This window comes from Ahaetulla prasina, chromosome 7 (assembly GCF_028640845.1).
Source record: "Ahaetulla prasina isolate Xishuangbanna chromosome 7, ASM2864084v1, whole genome shotgun sequence".
NCBI lineage: Eukaryota > Metazoa > Chordata > Lepidosauria > Squamata > Colubridae > Ahaetulla > Ahaetulla prasina.
The window spans coordinates 99,294,993-99,313,033 of record NC_080545.1 but is presented as its reverse complement, the minus strand read 5'-3'; the positions used below and the strand labels follow the sequence as shown (position 1 = coordinate 99,313,033).

The 18,041-nt window shown below is 47.1% G+C and overlaps 1 protein-coding gene across 1 annotated transcript in view; it reads right to left on the bottom strand.

Moving 5' to 3' along the window:
* Nucleotides 1–5,831: 5,831 nt before the first annotated feature.
* LOC131202599 (collagen alpha-1(X) chain-like) overlaps nt 5,832–18,041 on the bottom strand; it is a 71,772-nt gene continuing 59,562 nt past the window's right edge. Inside the window, exons 20-22 of the mRNA XM_058191702.1 lie at nt 8,392–8,466; nt 8,237–8,299; nt 5,832–5,948 (exon numbers count right to left, since the gene is read on the bottom strand). Coding sequence (XP_058047685.1) covers nt 5,832–5,948; nt 8,237–8,299; nt 8,392–8,466 — 255 coding nt within the window. The remainder of the gene's footprint in view (nt 5,949–8,236; nt 8,300–8,391; nt 8,467–18,041) is intronic.

Here is an 18,041-nt window from a genome sequence, read left to right as displayed (position 1 = left end):
CAAAAAATGTCGGCTGGCGGCCCCCAGGAGAAGGGCCTTCTCTGTAGGAGCTCCTACTCTTTGGAACGAACTTCCCCCTGGTTTACGCCAATTGCCTGATCTTCGGACCTTTCGCCGTGAGCTGAAAACACATCTATTTATTCGCGCGGGGCTGGCTTAAATTTTATTGGTTTTTATTGGGTTTTTAAATTTTTATCATGAATTTTAATGGGTTTTTTAGTTCTCTATGTTTTAAAGTCTTAGGCCAATGGTGTAATAAGTTTTTTAATTCGGGTTTTAATTGTATATTGTATTGTTTGTTTTATTTTGGCTGTACACCGCCCTGAGTCCTTCGGGAGAAGGGCGGTATAAAAATCGAATAAATAATAATAATAATTCGATCAAAATTCAGACGCTTGACCACTGGTTCATATTTTAGATGGTTGTAGGTCCAGAGGTCGTGTGATTCCCTCTTATGACCTTTTGACAAGCAAGTCCAAGCGAAAGCCAGATTCACTTAACAACTGGACAAAGAAAGTTCATACCAAGGGGGCAAAACTCACTTAAGAAATGCCCCACTTAACAACAGAAATGTTGGGCTCAATTTTGTAAGACGAGGACTATCTGTCCTCCTTCTCATGCATTAGTTGTGGATGCACCAACACTGGTGGCTTTTAAGAAGAGACGGGACAAGCATTTACAGAACAACAGAGTTGGAAGGGACCTTAGAGGTCCTCTAGTCCAACCCCTTGCTCAGGCAGGAAACGCTCTCCCATTTCAGACACACGGTTGTCCAATCTCCTCTTAAAAACTTCCACGCATTTGTCCAGAATGGCATAGTGTCTCCTGCTTGAGCAGGGGGTTGGACTAGAAGACCTCCAAGGTCCCTTCCAAGGGTGTAAATTCTGTGAAAAGGGTGTTAGAAAAGTACCTTCTCGCCTTTGATCCCTTGGTTTCCAGAAAAGCCCTTTTCTCCCTGCAGTGAACACAAGAAAACCGAAACACCACAACATGATTTGCAAGGTGAGGCACCACAAGCTAAACACCAGGAGCACACATTCACACGCTGCGTGAAGACCGAAAGACGAAGCGAGGGCAGAACTAAGCGTATCGTGTTGTCGGAATGCAACCACGAGGACTTTCACTGACCCGTGGACCCTGGATACATCCTCAAAATCCTTCCATTGGTTGGTAGGACCTGTTGTGTCTTGCCCGCTCTCACCGCAGCCGGGGTCTTCTTATCTGCTTCCGAACACTGAGGAATGTCCTAGTATGCCTCCCGGCCCCAGCCCTGGCTCCATGCCCAGACAGGCTGAGAAGGAGGGGGCACCTCCCGGCCCCAGCCCTGGCTCCATGCCCAGACAGGCTGAGAAGGAGGGGGCACCTCCCGGCCCCAGCCCTGGCTCCATGCCCAGACAGGCTGAGGAGGAGGGGGCACCTCCCGGCCCCAGCCCTGGTTCCATGCCCAGACAGGCTGAGGAGGAGGAAGCACCTCCCGGCCCCAGCCCTGGCTCCATGCCCAGACAGGCTGCGGAGGAGGGAGCACCTCCCGGCCCCAGCCCTGGCTCCATGCCCAGACAGGCTGAGGAGGAGGAAGCACCTCCCGGCCCCAGCCCTGGCTCCATGCCCAGGCAAACGGAGCAACTAGACCCCTCCCCCTCCCCCACAGCATGTGAGCCTGAGGGAGATCAATTACCAACAGCTGCCAACTGGAGTGACCCTCGCTTCAGAAGAATTGATAGGTGGCAGCGACAGAAGGAAGAGAGGGGCAGGCCTGGATAAGTGCTGAGTCATGGAGCCACACCCCATGGCCTATATAAAGGATCTGCTTTCTGGCAGTCTCTGAGTCAGGCAAAGTCTAAACATATCTTGCTGAAGTCACTTTCTGGTCTCCTGCCTGCCCTGAGGACTTTGCTAGGACTTTGGCAGAGCTGCAGAGGCACGCCTGATTCGGATTTCCCTGACCCGGCCGTCAGCGGAGGAGTGGGACATGACAGGACCTGTCTGGAGACCCCTGTGACACGGCATTTGGTCAAAGGTGCCGCTAGCACCAGCTCGGTCCTTCTGAACACAAGGAGCAGGTCAATTATGGTTTCAGTCAGGTTTCAGGAAGGTCACCTAGATAAACTCTTTGTTTATCTAGTCAACGCAAAGTCAAGACGGCAATCGTAATGGTTAGGGCTGAAGCGCCTTCTGGTCCTTATAAGATGTTCAACCATCTTGACTTTGTTGATGCACAGTCTAGTGCGGATGTACACATCCGAACTAGACTGTGTGGTTTCTCTGTGTCATATGATATATGCGGGTCTATGCATACCATGGTATCCTGCTGCGCCGGTTGGGGGGATTGGGAGTGGGAGGCACCGTTTATCGGTGGTTCTCCTCCTATCTTTCCGACCGATGCATGACGGTGATCGGGGGCAGAGGTCGACCCCGCGGCGCCTCACTTGTGGGGTGCCGCAGGGGTCGATTCTCTCGCCCCTTCTGTTCAACATCTATATGAAGCCGCTGGGTGAGATCATCAGTGGCTTCGGTGGGAGGTACCAGCTGTCGCTGATGACACCCAGCTGTACTTTCCACACCGCCCCACCCCAATGAAGCCATCGAGGTGCTGCCCCGGTGTTTGGAAGCCGTACGGGTCGGGGTGGGGAGGAACAGGCTCAAGCTCAATCCCTCCAAGACGGAGTGGCTGTGGATGCCGGCATCCCGGTACAGTCAGCTGAGTCCGCGGCTGACTGTCGGGAGCGAGTCATTGGCCCTGATGGAGAGGTGCGCAACTTGGGCGTTCTCCTGGATGAGCGGCTGTCTTTTGAAGACCATTTGGCCGTCTCCAGGAGAGCTTTCCACCAGGTCCGCCTGGTGCGCCAGTTGCGCCCCTTTCTAGACCGGGATGCCTTGTGCACAGTCACTCACGCCCTTGTGACGTCTCGTCTGGACTACTGCAATGCTCTCTACATGGGGCTCCCCTTGAGGGGCATCCGGAGGCTACAGTTAGTCAGAATGCAGCTCTTGTGGTGATTGAGGAGCCCTCGTGGCTCCCGGTGACACCTATCCTGCGCAGGCTGCACTGGCTACCTGTGGCCTTCGGGTGCGCTTCAAGGTGTTGGTGAATGTCTTTAAAGCGCTCCATGGCATAGGGCCGGGTTACTTACGGGACCGCCTGCTGCTACCGAATACCTCTCACCGACCCGTGCGCTCTCACAGAGAGGGGCTCCTCAGGGTGCCATCGGCGCGACAGTGTCGTCTGGCGGCGCCCAGGGGAAGGGCCTTCTCTGTGGGGGGTCCCGCCCTCTGGAACGAACTCCCCCCAGGACTTCGTCAACTTCCGGACCTCCGAACCTTTATGAGCTTAAAACCTACTTATTCATCTGCGCTGGACTGGGGTAGTGTTTTAATGGGTTTTAATGGGTTTTAGTTCTAAATTTTAATTGTGGCCAATTTTAATAAGTTTTTTAACTGTATTTTAATTTGTATTTATTGTATTGTATTTTTACTTGGCTGTGAACCGCCCTGAGTCCTTCGGGAGAAGGGCGGTATACAAATTTAAATAATAAATAAATAAATAAATAATAAAATAAATTTTGTATTTATTTATTTTCTCAGGTTCGTGTAATGTATATTGGAAGTGGTGACCCTTTGCGAGCTGCGTGCAATGAAATTTCATTTTAATATATGCCGATTAGTGTACATTCCAAGTGACAATAAAGTTATTCTATCTATCTATCTTATCTATCTATCTATCTATCTCTGTCTATCTATCTATCTCTTATCATCTAACATCTATCTATCATCTATCTCTATCATCTATGTATCATCTATCATCTATCTATCTATATCTATCTATCTATCTATCTATCTATCTATCTATCTATCTATCTATCTATCTATCATCTATCTATCTATCTATCTATCTATCCATCTATCTATCTATCTTTCTATCTTTCATCTATGTATCATCTATCTATCTATCATCTATCTATCTATCTATCTATCTATCTATCTATCTATCTATCTATCTATCCATTATCTATCTATCTATCTATCTATCTATCTATCTATCTATCTATCTATCTATCTATCATCTATTTATCATCTCTCTCTCTTTCATCTATCTATCTATCTATCTATCTATCTATCTATCTATCTATCTATCTATCATCATCTAACATCTATCATCTATCTATCTCTATCATCTATCTTCTATCATTTCTATCATCTATTTATCATCTATCATCTCTCTCTCTCTCATCTATCTATCTTTCATCTATCTATCTATCTATCTATCTATCTATCTATCTATCTATCTATCTATCTATCTATCTATCTATCTATCTACCTACCTACCTACCTACCTACCTACCTACCTACCTACCTACCTACCTACCTACCTACCTACCTATCTATCTATCTATCTATCTATCTATCTATCTATCTATCTATCTATCTATCTATCTATCTATCATCTCTCTCCCTCTTTCTTTCATCTATCTGTCTATCTCTATCTATTTATCATCTATCTATCTAGCATATCTGAGAAGGAAAAGGATGTAAGGTTAATTTTGGCCACCTTTGTAGGGGCATCAAGTTTTGGACAATTCCCACAGAGGGAATTGCGTGCATTGATTTTCCCACCCCCGACATCTCCAACTCAAGATTTTTGATAAAACACAAGGGTTGCGTAATGGACCAAGCGCACTGACCTTCTGACTTCGGATGCATGCAGAATCGAGGCCCACTGAGGCTGGTCCTTCTTTCTAAAAGACAGAAAACATTTCTTGTGTTATTTCAGGAATATTCTATAGACCCCTATTTTATCTCGACCTTTTTTTTTTATCTATTGAGGCCAGGAATAATTCAGAAAGGAGGAGAAAGAGAAAGAGGGAGGACTGCAGAGCCCTTAGTGCTCTCTGAACTTGGTGGGTTTTTTGCAGACAGACATCTCATTACTGAACTAGGTAACATCATCAGTGCTAGAAGGGAGTAGGGTTGGAGGAGGATTGTGGCTTCCTTTGTATTCTTCTTGGTGGTTGTTGGTGGTTGTTTGCTTGCAGACATTTTATTACCCAGCTAGGTACCATCATCAGTGCTGGAAGGGAGTGGGGTTTGTTTGGTTTTTTTGAATATTTTTTTTTAATTTTATACACAAACAAACATTTAATACATCGGTCATTTCTTCCATGTGACATCCTTGTTTTCTCCTTGACTTCATCGTTTTGTCGCTTCTTCTATCTTCGTTTTCATTTCATCTGTTACAATTTTCCCCCCACAAATACAATATTCTGATTTTACCATTTTCTTACATAACTATTAATTTGCTTATCTATATCTTTTTTTCTAACCAATGGTAAAATTGATCCCGTATCTTAAAATATTCTGAATCCTCTCTTCCTTTAATCATCAAAGTTAATTTATTCGTTTCTGCACAGTCTAAACATTTATTTTTTAATAACTTCCCCTTCCAGAGGTATTTTCTCTGCTTTCCAATTTTGTTCAAAAACAATCCTTGCCGCTGTTATTACATGTATAATCAAGTAAATATTTTCTTTACTAATTTAGGGGTTTGTGAAGTAAAGGAGGAGGAGGAGGAGGAGGAAGACTGTGGAATTCTTGCAGATGTTTTCTGACCAGTGATCCTGATGCTTGCTATACCTCTGTAGAGAACTTGATACATTAGCCAGCGGTGCAAATGTTCATATTTATATAAAAGAGTGGTAGATGGTTTCCATTGATGGAAAGAGGACTTGGGCAGGAAAGCAAGACAGAAAAAAATTCGCAGCTCTGAGAAACAGCAATGGCTCTCTTTAAAAAAAAATTTTTCTTCATCTCAGCATGAGAAAACAGGAATTCAGGATTTAGATCGTGGTTTGTCCTGTTGCTTTTCCATCCCGAAGGAAATGCTGCATATTTTTTTTCCCATTTCTACTAAATATTACCTTAATCCTCTTTGCTCCTTGAGCTCCAGGGTAAGGCTGAAAGAAAAATGAATAAATGAACAAGTGAGTCAGCGACTAAATAAATGATGAATGTCTGTAGGAGGAAGAATGTATTAGCAATCAAATTCCGTAACAGGCTTGTCAGCTTGGTCAGGGGTCACCCAAACTTGGCCACTTTAAGACGGGTGGACTTCAATTCCCAGAATTCCCCAGCCAGTTTGCTTGAAGATGGGTGGACTTCAAGTCCCAGAATTCCCCAGCCAGCATGCTTGAAGATGAGTGGACTTCGATTCCCAGAATTCCCCAGCCAGCATGCTTTAAGATGAGTGGACTTCGAGTCCCAGAATTCCCCAGCCAGCATGCTTGAAGATGAGTGGACTTCGATTCCCAGAATTCCCCAGCCAGCATGCTTTAAGATGGGTGGACTTCAATTCCCAGAATTCCCCAGCCAGCATGCTTTAAGATGAGTGGACTTCGAGTCCCAGAATTCCCCAGCCAGCATGCTTTAAGATGAGTGGACTTCGAGTCCCAGAATTCCCCAGCCAGCATGCTTTAAGATGAGTGGACTTCGAGTCCCAGAATTCCCCAGCCAGCATGCTTGAAGATGAGTGGACTTCGATTCCCAGAATTCCCCAGCCAGCATGCTTTAAGATGGGTGGACCTCAAGTCCCAGAATTCCCCAGCCAGCATGCTTTAAGATGGGCAGACTTCAACTTCAATTCCCAGAATTCCCCAGCCAGCATGCTTTGAGATGGGTGGACTTCAATTCCCAGAATTCCGCAGCCAGTTTGCTTGAAGATGGGTGGACTTCAAGTCCCAGAATTCCCCAGCCAGCATGCTTTAAGATGGGGGGACTTCAAGTCCCAGAATTCCCCAGCCAGCATGCTTTAAGATGGGCAGACTTCAACTTCAATTCCCAGAATTCCCCAGCCAGCTTGCTTTAAGGTGGGTAGACTTCAATTCCCAGAATTCCCCAGCCAGCATGCTTTAAGATGGGTGGACTTCAATTCCCAGAATTCCCCAGCCAGCATGCTTTAAGATGAGTGGACTTCGAGTCCCAGAATTCCCCAGCCAGCATGCTTTAAGGTGGGTGGACTTCGATTCCCAGAATTCCCCAGCCAGCATGCTTTAAGATGGGTGGACCTCAAGTCCCAGAATTCCCCAGCCAGCATGCTTTGAGATGGGTGGACTTCAATTCCCAGAATTCCCCAGCCAGCATGCTTTAAGATGGGCAGATTTCAACTTCAACTCCCAGAATTCCCCAGCCAGCTTGCTTTAAGGTGGGTGGACTTCGATTCCCAGAATTCCCCATCCAGTTTGCTTTAAGATGGATGGACTTCAAGTCCCAGAATTCCCCAGCCAGCATGCTTTAAGATGGGCAGACTTCAATTTCAACTCCCAGAATTCCCCAGCCAGCTTGCTTTAAGGTGGGTGGACTTCAATTCCCAGAATTCCCCATCCAGTTTGCTTTAAGGTGGGTGAACTTCGTCCCCAGAATTCAGCTCTGAAGAACTGAAGAAGCCTCTTGGATGAGAAGCGAAACGTCTTCAAAGAAAAACCAGAAAGTCTAGTTGCCTCTTGAAAAAAGAGCCCCTTAGGGACAACCATGAGCTGGAGGACTGAGAATCTCCATAATTTAACAAACCAGGTTTATTTCCAGCCTTGACAGACCAATGCAATGTCATAAAATGAGGAGGGATTTCATTTGCAGGTTGGCGCTTAGCTCCATCCTCTAACCCAGTGGGGAAATGTAAAACTGGTTACTACCAGTTCTGTGGGCGTGGCTTGGGAGTACTACCAGTTCTGTGGGCGTGGCTTAGGGGTGCCACCAGTTCTGTGGGCATGGCTTAGGAGTGCCACCAGTTCTGTGGGCGTGGCTTAGGGGTACTACCAGTTCTGTGGGCGTGGCTTGGGGCTAATGTAATGTGACTGGGTGGGCGTGGCCAACTTTTCTTTTTTTTTACTTTTAAAAGCATTTTTTCTACAACCCCTTTGGCTGAAGAGGTTGTAGAAAAAAATGCTTTTAAAAGGCTCTGACGATCCCAGCTGAGCTGCGCGATCATCAGAGGCGTTTTTTTTAAAAAACTTTTGAAAGCATTTTTTCGGCTGAAGGAAAAAATGCTTTTAAAAGTAAAAAAAAACACAACCTCTGATGATCCCGCGGCTCAGCTGGGCATGGGCGGGGGGGGGGGGGGGTTTTTTGCTACCGGTTCTCCGAACCACCTGCCGCCATCGCTATCAGATTGGGTGATCCGGTCTGAACCGGGAGCATTTCACCCCTGCTCTAGCCTCCATGGAGATACGCTGTCCTACTTCATACTCACCCTATAATTCCGCCAGTGTCCTACTAGGGGTTCCCCAACTTCAAGAGCACCTGGAGAGCGGGCCTGTAGAAGCGCAACAAGAACACGTAGCGTTGTGGGAAAGCAGATTTAGGATTTCTGGAACGGGGAGAGGAAGAGGAAGAGGAAATTCTTACAGGCGGGTGCGAATTCTCCACCTTCCTTCGAACTCTGAGGATGCTTCCTCCTTGGAGACCAGCCTCTTTCTCCTGCTGGCGAGAAGAAGCTCCCTTCAGTTTAAACACCTACAGTCTCAGGTTTATAGGCGTTCCACAACCAACCATACAGTTCAAGAAGAGGAGAGGAGAGGGAGGGAGGGAGGGAGGAGGAGAGGACAGAAGAAGAGAAGAGAAGAGAAGAAAAGAAAATAGAAGGAGAGAGAGAGACAGAAGGAAGAAGAATGGAAGGAGAGAGGAGAGAAGAAAAAAAGAGGAGAGAAGAGAGATGGAAGGAAGAAAAATGGAAGGAGAGAGGAGAAAAGAAGAGAAGAGAAGAGAAGGAGAGAGAAAGACGGAAGGAAGAAGAATGGAAGGAGAGAGAAAAGAGAAGAGAAGGAGAGAGAGAGACGAAAGGAAGAAGAATGGAAGGAGAGAGGAGATAAAAGAGAAGAGGAGAGGAGAGAGATGGAAGGAAGAAGAATGGAAGGAGAGGAGAGAAGAAAAGAAGAGAAGAGAAATAAAAATAAGAATGGAACAGAGAAGAGAGAAGGAGAGAAGAAGAGAAGAGAAGAGAGGAATGGAATGGAATGGAATGGAACAGAAGGGAAGAGAAGAGAAGAGAAGAGAAGAGAAGAGAAGAGAAGAGAAGAGAAGAGAAGAGAAGAGAGCCTAATCTACATTATTTATTTATTTATTTATTATTCGAATTTATATACCGCCCTATCTCCCAAAGGACTCAGGGCGGTTCACAGGCATATAAAACATCAATATACAAATTAAAATAATCCTTAAAAACTTATTCTAAGAAATTATTAAAATAAAAATATAAATATAAATATAAAATATTAAAATCAATTTAAAACCCTCTAAATTTAAAATCTAAGCCAGTCCTGCACAGATGAATAAAGTGTCTTGAGCTCATGACGGAAGGTTCAAAGGTCAGGAAGTTGGAGTCCTGGGGAGTTCGTTCCAGAGGAGAGAAGAGAGAGAGACAGAAGGCCCTTCCTGGGCGTCGCCAAACGACACTGCCTGGCTGACGGCACCTGAGAGTCCTCTCTGTGAGGCGCAGGTCGGTGAGAGGTATCTGGTGAGGAGAGCGGTCCGTAGATAACCCGGCCCAATGCCATGGAGCGCTTTAAAGGTTACAGTGCAGGGTATATCATTGGAAGGCCAAAAGGGCCAGGATGGGGACAGATCCTTTCTGGTTTGTCACTGTGAATCAATACTGATTCAATGGCCCATCAATCAATCAATCAATCAATCAATCAATCCTGTCATACCCTCACAAGTCCTCTTCTTTGGAAGAGCGTCCTTAGGTGATTTCTGATTCATTCAGCTACAAAACCAAAATTGTCTCTTTGGGCTCCCAAAAGATGGGGATGATTAATTTCACATATTTTTTTTGCAGCCAGGACAAATTGTTCCTCATTTTGTAATTTCACATAATAGAGCTGTTTCAGTCCTCCTGATGCTGCTTCAGGGATCCCTGGGACCTCCGATGGCCTCCACTTTTCCGAGCCTGTCATCTTTTGCAAAGGAATATTTTGTTCCACATATACAGATCCGTCCACATTTCTTCTCCCTCTGGCCTTGTCTTGTGGGGGTGCTTGGTGCTCTCTGAGCTTGATGGTTTTCTTACAGATGTTTCATGACCCAAATAGGCAACATCATCGGGGCTAGAAAGGAGAGGGGTTTGTGTAGAGGAGGGAGGGAGGAGGAGGAGAGGACAGAAGAAGAAGAGAAGAGAAGAAAAGAGAAGAGAAGAGAAGAGAGAGAGAGACAGAAGGAAGAAGAATGGAAGGAGAGAGAGAGAGAAAGAAAAAGAGAGAGAGAGATGGAAGGAAGAAAAATGGAAGGAGAGAGAGAGAAGAAGAGAAGAAGAAGAGAAGAGAGAGGAGGGAGGAAGGAAGAAAAATGGAAGGAGAGAAGAAGAGAAGGTGAGAGAGATGGAAGGAAGAAGAATGGAAGGAGAGGAGATAAAAGAGGAGAGGAGAGAGATGGAAGGTAGAAGAATGGAAGGAGAGGAGAGAAGAAAAGAAAAGAGAAAAAATAAGAATGGAACAGAGAAGAGAGAAGAAGAGAAGAAGAGAAGAGAAGAGAGGAATGGAATGGAATGGAATGGAACAGAAGAGAAGAGAAGAGAAGAGAAGAGAAGAGAAGAGAAGAGAAGAGAAGAGAGCCTAATCTACATTATTTATTTATTTATTTATTATTCGAATTTATATACCGCCCTATCTCCCAAAGGACTCAGGGCGGTTCACAGGCATATAAAACATCAATATACAAATTAAAATAATCCTTAAAAACTTATTCTAACGAAATTATTAAAATAAAAATATAAATATAAATATAAAATATTAAAATCAATTTAAAACCCTCTAAATTTAAAATCTAAGCCAGTCCTGCACAGATGAATAAATGTGTCTTGAGCTCATGACGGAAGGTTCAAAGGTCAGGAAGTTGGAGTCCTGGGGAGTTCGTTCCAGGCGGGAGCCCCACAGAAGGCCCTTCCTGGGCGTCGCCAAACGACACTGCCTAGCTGACGGCACCCTGAGGAGTCCCTCTCTGTGAGAGCGCACGGGTCGGTGAGAGGTATCTGGTCGCAGTAGGCGGTCCCGTAGATAACCCGGCCCAATGCCATGGAGCGCTTTAAAGGTTACAGTGCAGGGTATATCATTGGAAGGCCAAAAGGGCCAGGATGGGGACAGATCCTTTCTGGTTTGTCACTGTGAATCAATACTGATTCAATGGCCCATCAATCAATCAATCAATCAATCAATCAATCCTGTCATACCCTCACAAGTCCTCTTCTTTGGAAGAGCGTCCTTAGGTGATTTCTGATTCATTCAGCTACAAAACCAAAATTGTCTCTTTGGGCTCCCAAAAGATGGGGATGATTAATTTCATATATTTTTTTTGCAGCCAGGACAAATTGTTCCTCATTTTGTAATTTCACATAATAGAGCTGTTTCAGTCCTCCTGATGCTGCTTCAGGGATCCCTGGGACCTCCGATGGCCTCCACTTTTCCGAGCCTGTCATCTTTTGCAAAGGAATAGTTTGTTCCACATATACAGATCCGTCCACATTTCTTCTACCTCTGGCCTTGTCTTGTGGGGGTGCTTGGTGCTCTCTGAGCTTGATGGTTTTCTTGCAGATGTTTCATGACCCAACTAGGCAACATCATCGGGGCTAGAAAGGAGAGGGGTTTGTGTAGAGGAGGGAGGGAAGGAAGGAAGGAAGGAAGGAAGGAAGGAAGGAAGGAAGGAAGGAAGGAAGGGCGGTGGGGGTCCTTGATGATCTCTGAGCTTGGTTGCTCTCTTGCAGACGTTTCATGACCCAACTAGGTGTTGTGTCTCGTCCGATCTCACCACAGCCGGGGCCTTCTTATCTGCTTCCGAACACGGAGGAATGTCCTAGTATGCCTCCCGGCCCCAGCCCTGGCTCCATGCCCAGACAGGCTGAAGAGGAGAAAGTATCTCCAGCCCCCAGCTCTGGCTCCATGCCCAGGCAAGCAGACAACTAGACCCCCCCCCCTCCTCCACAGCATGTGAGCCTGAGGGAGGTCAATTGCCAACAGCTGCCGACTGGAGTGACCCTCGCGTCAGAAGACTTGATAGGCGGAGGCAACAGAAGGAAGGGAGGGGCAGGCCTGGATAAGTGCTGAGTCATGGAGCCACACCCCATGGCCTATATAAAGGATCTGCTTTCTGGCATTCTCTGAGTCAGGCAAAGTCTAAACATATCTTGCTGAAGTCACTTTCTGGTCTCCTGCCTGCCCTGAGGACTTTGCTAGGACTTTGGGCAGAGCTGCAGAGGCAAGCCTGATTCAGATTTCCCTGACCCGGCCGTCAGCGGAGGAGTGGGACACGACACTAGGCAACATCATCAGGGCTAGAAGGGAGAGGGGTTTGTGTAGAAGAGGGAGGGAAGGAAGGAAGGAAGGAAGGAAGGAAGGAAGGAAGGAAGGAAGGAAGGAAGGAAGGAAGGAAGGAAGGAAGGAAAGGCTGTAGGGGTCTTGGGTGCTCTCTGAGCTTAGTTGTTTCCTTGCAGACGTTTCATGACCCAACTAGGCAACATCATCAGGGCTAGAAGGGAGAGGGGTTTGTGTAGAGGAAGGAAGGAAGGAAGGAAGGAAGGGCAGTGGGGGTCCTGGGTGCTCTCTGAGCTTAGTTGTTTCCTGGCAGATGTTTCATGACCCAACTAGGTAACATCATCAGTGCTAGAAGGGAGTAGGGTTTGTTCTCTGTTTATATACAAGCGTACACACACACAAACGCGCGCGCACACACACACACACCATGCCCTGTCAGTGTTGGTAGAAATGTCTCTAGGTGGTTGTATATAAGCTTGTGTGTAAACAGAGCAAAACCTACTTCCTTGTAGCACTGATGATGCTATCTAGTTGGGTTATGAAACATTTGTAAGGAAGCCACAAACTCAGAAAGTATCAAGGACCCTACATTTCTCCTCCTCCTCCTCCTCCTCCATCTCCATAAACTCCACTCCTTCTAGCACTGATGGTGTTCCCTATTTGGATCATGAAACATCTGTAAGAAAACCACCAAACTCAAAGAGCACCAAGGGCTCCATGGTTCAACCCTGAGTGACCGATATTCTCTTCTATGGGTTTGTGTTCAAATAAAATCTTGTCTCCAGCTACAATTCCCCATTTAGAAAGCAATGTTTCCTATGAAGCTCCTCTGGGTAAAACTGCCGGTGTTCTAACAGGAATGGGGGAAGTAGGAGAGTAATTGGTAATATACACAATACCTCCCCTCTCCTCTCTCCTCCTCCTTTCCTTTCTTCCCCCCAGCCTCTGGTGGCTCAACAGACTAATGCAGTCTGTTATTAACAGCAGCTGCTTGCAATTACTGCAGGTTCTGGTCCCACCAGGCCCAAGGTTGACTCAGCCTTCCATCCTTTATAAGGTAGGTAAAATGAGGACCCAGATTGTTGGGGGCAATAAAAGTTGACTTTGTATATAAATATACAAATAGGATGAAGACTATTGCTAACATAGTGTAAGCCGCCCTGAGTCTTCGGAGAAGGGCGGGATATAAATGCAAATAAAAAAAAATTCTCCTTCCCTCTCTCCTCTCAACTCCTCTCTTCCCCCATTCCCCTTCCCTCTCTCCTCTCCACTCCTCTCCTCTCTTCCCCATTTTCCTTCCCTTTCTCCTCTCCACTCCTCTTCTCTCTTCCCCCATCCTCCTTCCCTCTTTCCTCTCCTCTCTTCCCCATTCTCCTTCCCTCTCTCCTCTCAACTCCTTCTCTCTTCCCCCCATTCTCCTTCCTGCTCTCCTCTTCCTCCTCTCCTCTTCCCCATTCTCCTTCCCTCTTTCCTCTCAACTCCTCTCTTCCCCATCCTCCTTCCCTCTCTCTCCTCTCCTCTCTTCCCCATTCTCCTTCCCTCTTCCTCTCTCCTCTCAACTCCTCCTCTCTTCCCCATTCTCCTTCCTGCTCTCCTCTCCTCTCAACTCCTTCTCTCTTCCCCATTCTCTTTCCCTCTCTCCTCTCCACTCCTCTCATCTCTTCCTCATTCTCCTTCCCTCTCTCCTCCTCCTCTCCTCTCTTCCCCCATTCTCCTTCCCTCTATCCTCTCCACTCCTCTCCTCTCTTCCCCCCCTTCTTCTTCCCCCTCTCCTCTCCCCTCCTCTCCTCTCTTCCCCATTCTCCTTCCCTCTCTCCTCTCCTCTCTTCCCCCCATTCCTCTTCCCGCTCTCCTCTCCACTCCTCTCCTCTCTTCCCCATTCTCCTTCCCTCTATCCTCTCCACTCCTCTCTTCCCCCCATTCTCCTCCCTCTCTCCTCTCCTGCCCTCCCCTTTACTTAACCAATGTCTCACTTAGCAACAGAAACATGGGGCTCAACTGTGGTCGTAATTCAAGGACTACCTGAACTCGTCAGAAAAATTAACCGTCTCGAAGACGCTGGATGGAAAAAGCCGATCATCACCGATTGTCCTAGAAATTAATACCAGGATGGGCTTTTAGGAAAGCCCTCACTCCTTGATTTTATAGCCCTCGTGTTTAATTTAAAAGGATGGCTAATTAGTGAAAGTTACTTAATCTCCAATTTAATAGGCATGGCTCACCAGACACTGGCAATGATTTAAAACTCCTCCAAGGTTAGGATTAAAGAAGACCCTTGTGGGAGGAAAGGCAGCATTTTATGACCAATTGAGATTTATAATTATGCTTGATATTGGATTCGAAAACGATGAAAGACCCACCGGGGGGGGGCTATTTGCAAAAGATATTAAATCTGTGCCTTCCCCAAATCTTCTCTTGAGAGATTGAATGAATTGTTCGACGCAGCCAGTAGAAAAACACCATGAAATATCTTTGGAACTGAAGAAAGAAGGGAAATAAAGGAACTCTACTAAAAGGATATTTTATCCTATCTTTTCAATTCAGTCTCAAAAGATAAGGGGGAAAAAAAAAATCAAAACAGATTGGAGGGAGCCAAAATGTAGGGATAATATACATACAGGGAGCAGGGGTGGGCTTAATTTTTTTTAGCAAGGGGTTCTCTGCCCGGTTGCTGGATGGGCGTGGCCATGGTGGGCGTGGCCTAATCAGCCTCCTGCTCCATGGCGGGACCGAGTGTTTTTGCCTTCCCTGGGCTCCGGAGGTTTTTGTCGAACCTCTGGGAGGACGAAAACAGCCTCCCCAGGCTCTGGAGGCCCTCTAGAGGCCGGAAACGGGCCCATTTGTGGCCTTCCCAGACTTCCAGTAGGCCCTTTTTTCGCCTTCCCCGAGCCTCCGTGAGCGCCCTGCACTTACCTGCATCCAAAACAGACCACGAGGGAACTCCTGGGAGGGGCAGATTGGGGTGGGCGGGGCCATTCAGGAGTGGGATTTGGGGGTTCGCTGAACTGCACAGTATCTTAGCTAGCTTAGCTAAGCTCCCGAACCCCTGCGGACCCCCAGTGTTCTGTCCCCCTCGCCTCCGTCCGAGCGATGGCTTAATTAGCCGGCACTATCAGCTCTGGCAGCAAACTAGCGAGCGTCTGCCAAGTGTCTCTGTTATCTCCCTTGACGCCGATGAGTCACCCAGGAACAAACAGTACTTCAGCTCTTAGTTAAGCAGTTGATTTGCCTGCTACGAAGAGGCATAGAAGCCCTTGCTGCTTTTATATCCTGTGGGGTGTGGCTCCATGACTCAGCACTTCCTAGGCCTGCCCCACCCGTTTCTGTTGTTCCTGCCTCTCCTGCCTATGAAACCTAGGGTCCAGCCAGGCCTGATTGTCATCAGCTGGATCTGGAGGCGTGGCCTGGGGGGGGAAGAGTCAGGAGACGGAGGCCTTGTTATCTCCTCCACCTGGCCTGCCTCTGGCTCCTGGAGCTGAGCCAGGGAAGCCGGTGCTCCCGAGGTAAGTCCTGACGGCCCTTCCCCCTCACTTTCCAAGTCACTTTCTGGCAGGGGGCCTGCCTCGGGGGGCGCAGACACAACACCCAGGAACCCACCCCTGACAGGGAGTCCCAAACTTACTAGCATTTGTTTAGTGACCGTCTGAAGTTATAACCAGCCCTGAAAAAGTGACTTACCATCGGTCCTCACACTTACGACCGTTACAGCTCCCTCATGGTCACATGGTCAAAATTCTGGCTCTTGGGAGCTGGCGTGTATTTACAACGATTGCAGCAAAAAAGAAAAAAATAGCCGGCTGAAAAATTCTGGAAGCTGAAGTCCCCAAGTATTAAAATTCCCAAATTTGGAGATTGTGGAATAAGGCAACCGGTTAAAAAGCAGGAGATGGTGAGTTCTAGTCCCATCTTAGGCACGAAAGCCAGCTGGGTGACTTTGGGCCAATCACCAGGAGGCTATAAGTTCTAGTTCTGCCTTAGACACAAAGGCCATCTGGGTGATTTTGGGCCAATCACCAGGAGACCATGAGTTCTAGTCCTGCCTTAAGCATGGATAACTTTGGCCCGGTCCCTCTCTGTCTCAGCCCAACCCACCTCACAGGGTTGTTGTCTATGGAGATTCACAAGGTTGTTGTTGTGGGGAAAAAGAGGAAGAGGAAGGTGTGCGTTGACCACCTTGAGTTATTTGTAAAAATAATAAAAACGGGATACAAGTTAAATAAATAACTAGTAAATCTAACCATGAGTGGATTTCTATCTAACTCATCCTACTTCTCTTACCGTTAACTCTCACTGTTGTGTCTAAGAGAGGAGAAAATTGCTTTTGTCTTAATGTTTATGGCAGACTTGGGAAATTACCCCTTGCTTAAAAAAAGAGACTTAAGCTTCGGCTGGGCCCAAGTGTTGAGGAGCAAAATGTTTATTAATGTTCCCCTAACAAGCGAATATGCAAATTGATTTTTAACATCACACCGACTGGAGGCAAGGGAGGAATTTAAAAAAAAACCCCACACAATTTCTACCCGCGATGAACTCCCCGGATTCCTCCGTTTTAATTTGTTGTCCTGCCATTCCAATTAATTTCAAAACTGGAGCGAGGCGGGTGTGAATTTCATCTTTATCTTTAGGGTCTAAATCAGGTTTTCCTGCTGTGGTTTCATGGGTAGCCGAGTGAGAATCTCTTTTAAATTTGAGTCTGTGAACCGTACACGCAGTCCTCATTTTACAACTGCATCATCATCTTTTAACAACCCCATAATCCCTTGTATCGGGGTGGAGTCTGGGCAACTGAATGGAGCTAGCAGAATGTTTTACTGGCCAGATGCCCTTCCTGTTGCCAGAGTGGAGTTTCATTCTGCAGATATATTTCTCATTGTGCCTAGAGAGAGAAATATCTGCCTCTACCTAGGATCGAACTCACAGCCTCCTGATTGTCAGGCGAGAGCTCTATACCTAGGCCACCCCCACCCCCTCATTTTACAACTACATGAGCCCGGGATACTGCAACCATCATAAATACATGCCACAATGATTCGTTTAGTGACTGTTTGACTTTGCTTGTCAGAAAGTCGCAAGAGGGGACGAAGTGACCCCGGGATACTGCAATGCTCATAAATATGAACCCGTCACCAAGCATCCGAATCTTGATCAAGTGACTATGGGGATATTGTAATGGCCGTAAGTGTGAAAAACGACCATAAATTCACATTTTTCAGTGCCGTTGTAACTTTGAGCGGTCACTAAGCGAACGGATGTAAGTCAAGGACTCCCTGTATCTTTCTACTGAATAACTGATTTTTCTTGACTTCCATCATTTTCCTAATTACCCTCTCCTTTATACATCTTTCTTTTCAGAGGTGGCATTCAGCCGGGTCCAACCGGTTCGCCTGAACTGGTAGCGTAAATTGGGGGTGGACCTGCCCACCCGCCAACCTACCCTGGCTCTATGCCTGTGATGGCGAACCTATGGCATGTGTGCCACAGGTGGCACGCGGAGCCATGTCGGTGGGCACGTGAGCGTTGCGCACGCCGGCCAACTGATTTTCAGGCCTACTGGGCTCACTGGAAATTGGGAAACAGGCTGTTTCCAGCCTCCGGAGGGCCTCCGTGGGGGTGGCGAAGGCCCATTTTTTACTCTCCAGAGGCTCCAGAGGCTTTCTAGGAGCCTGGGGAGAGTGAAAACAGCCTCCCCCACCCCCAGAAGCCCACTGGAGGCCGGAAAAGGCCCGTTTGCGGTGGGATTCTGGAGCCTGGGGAGAG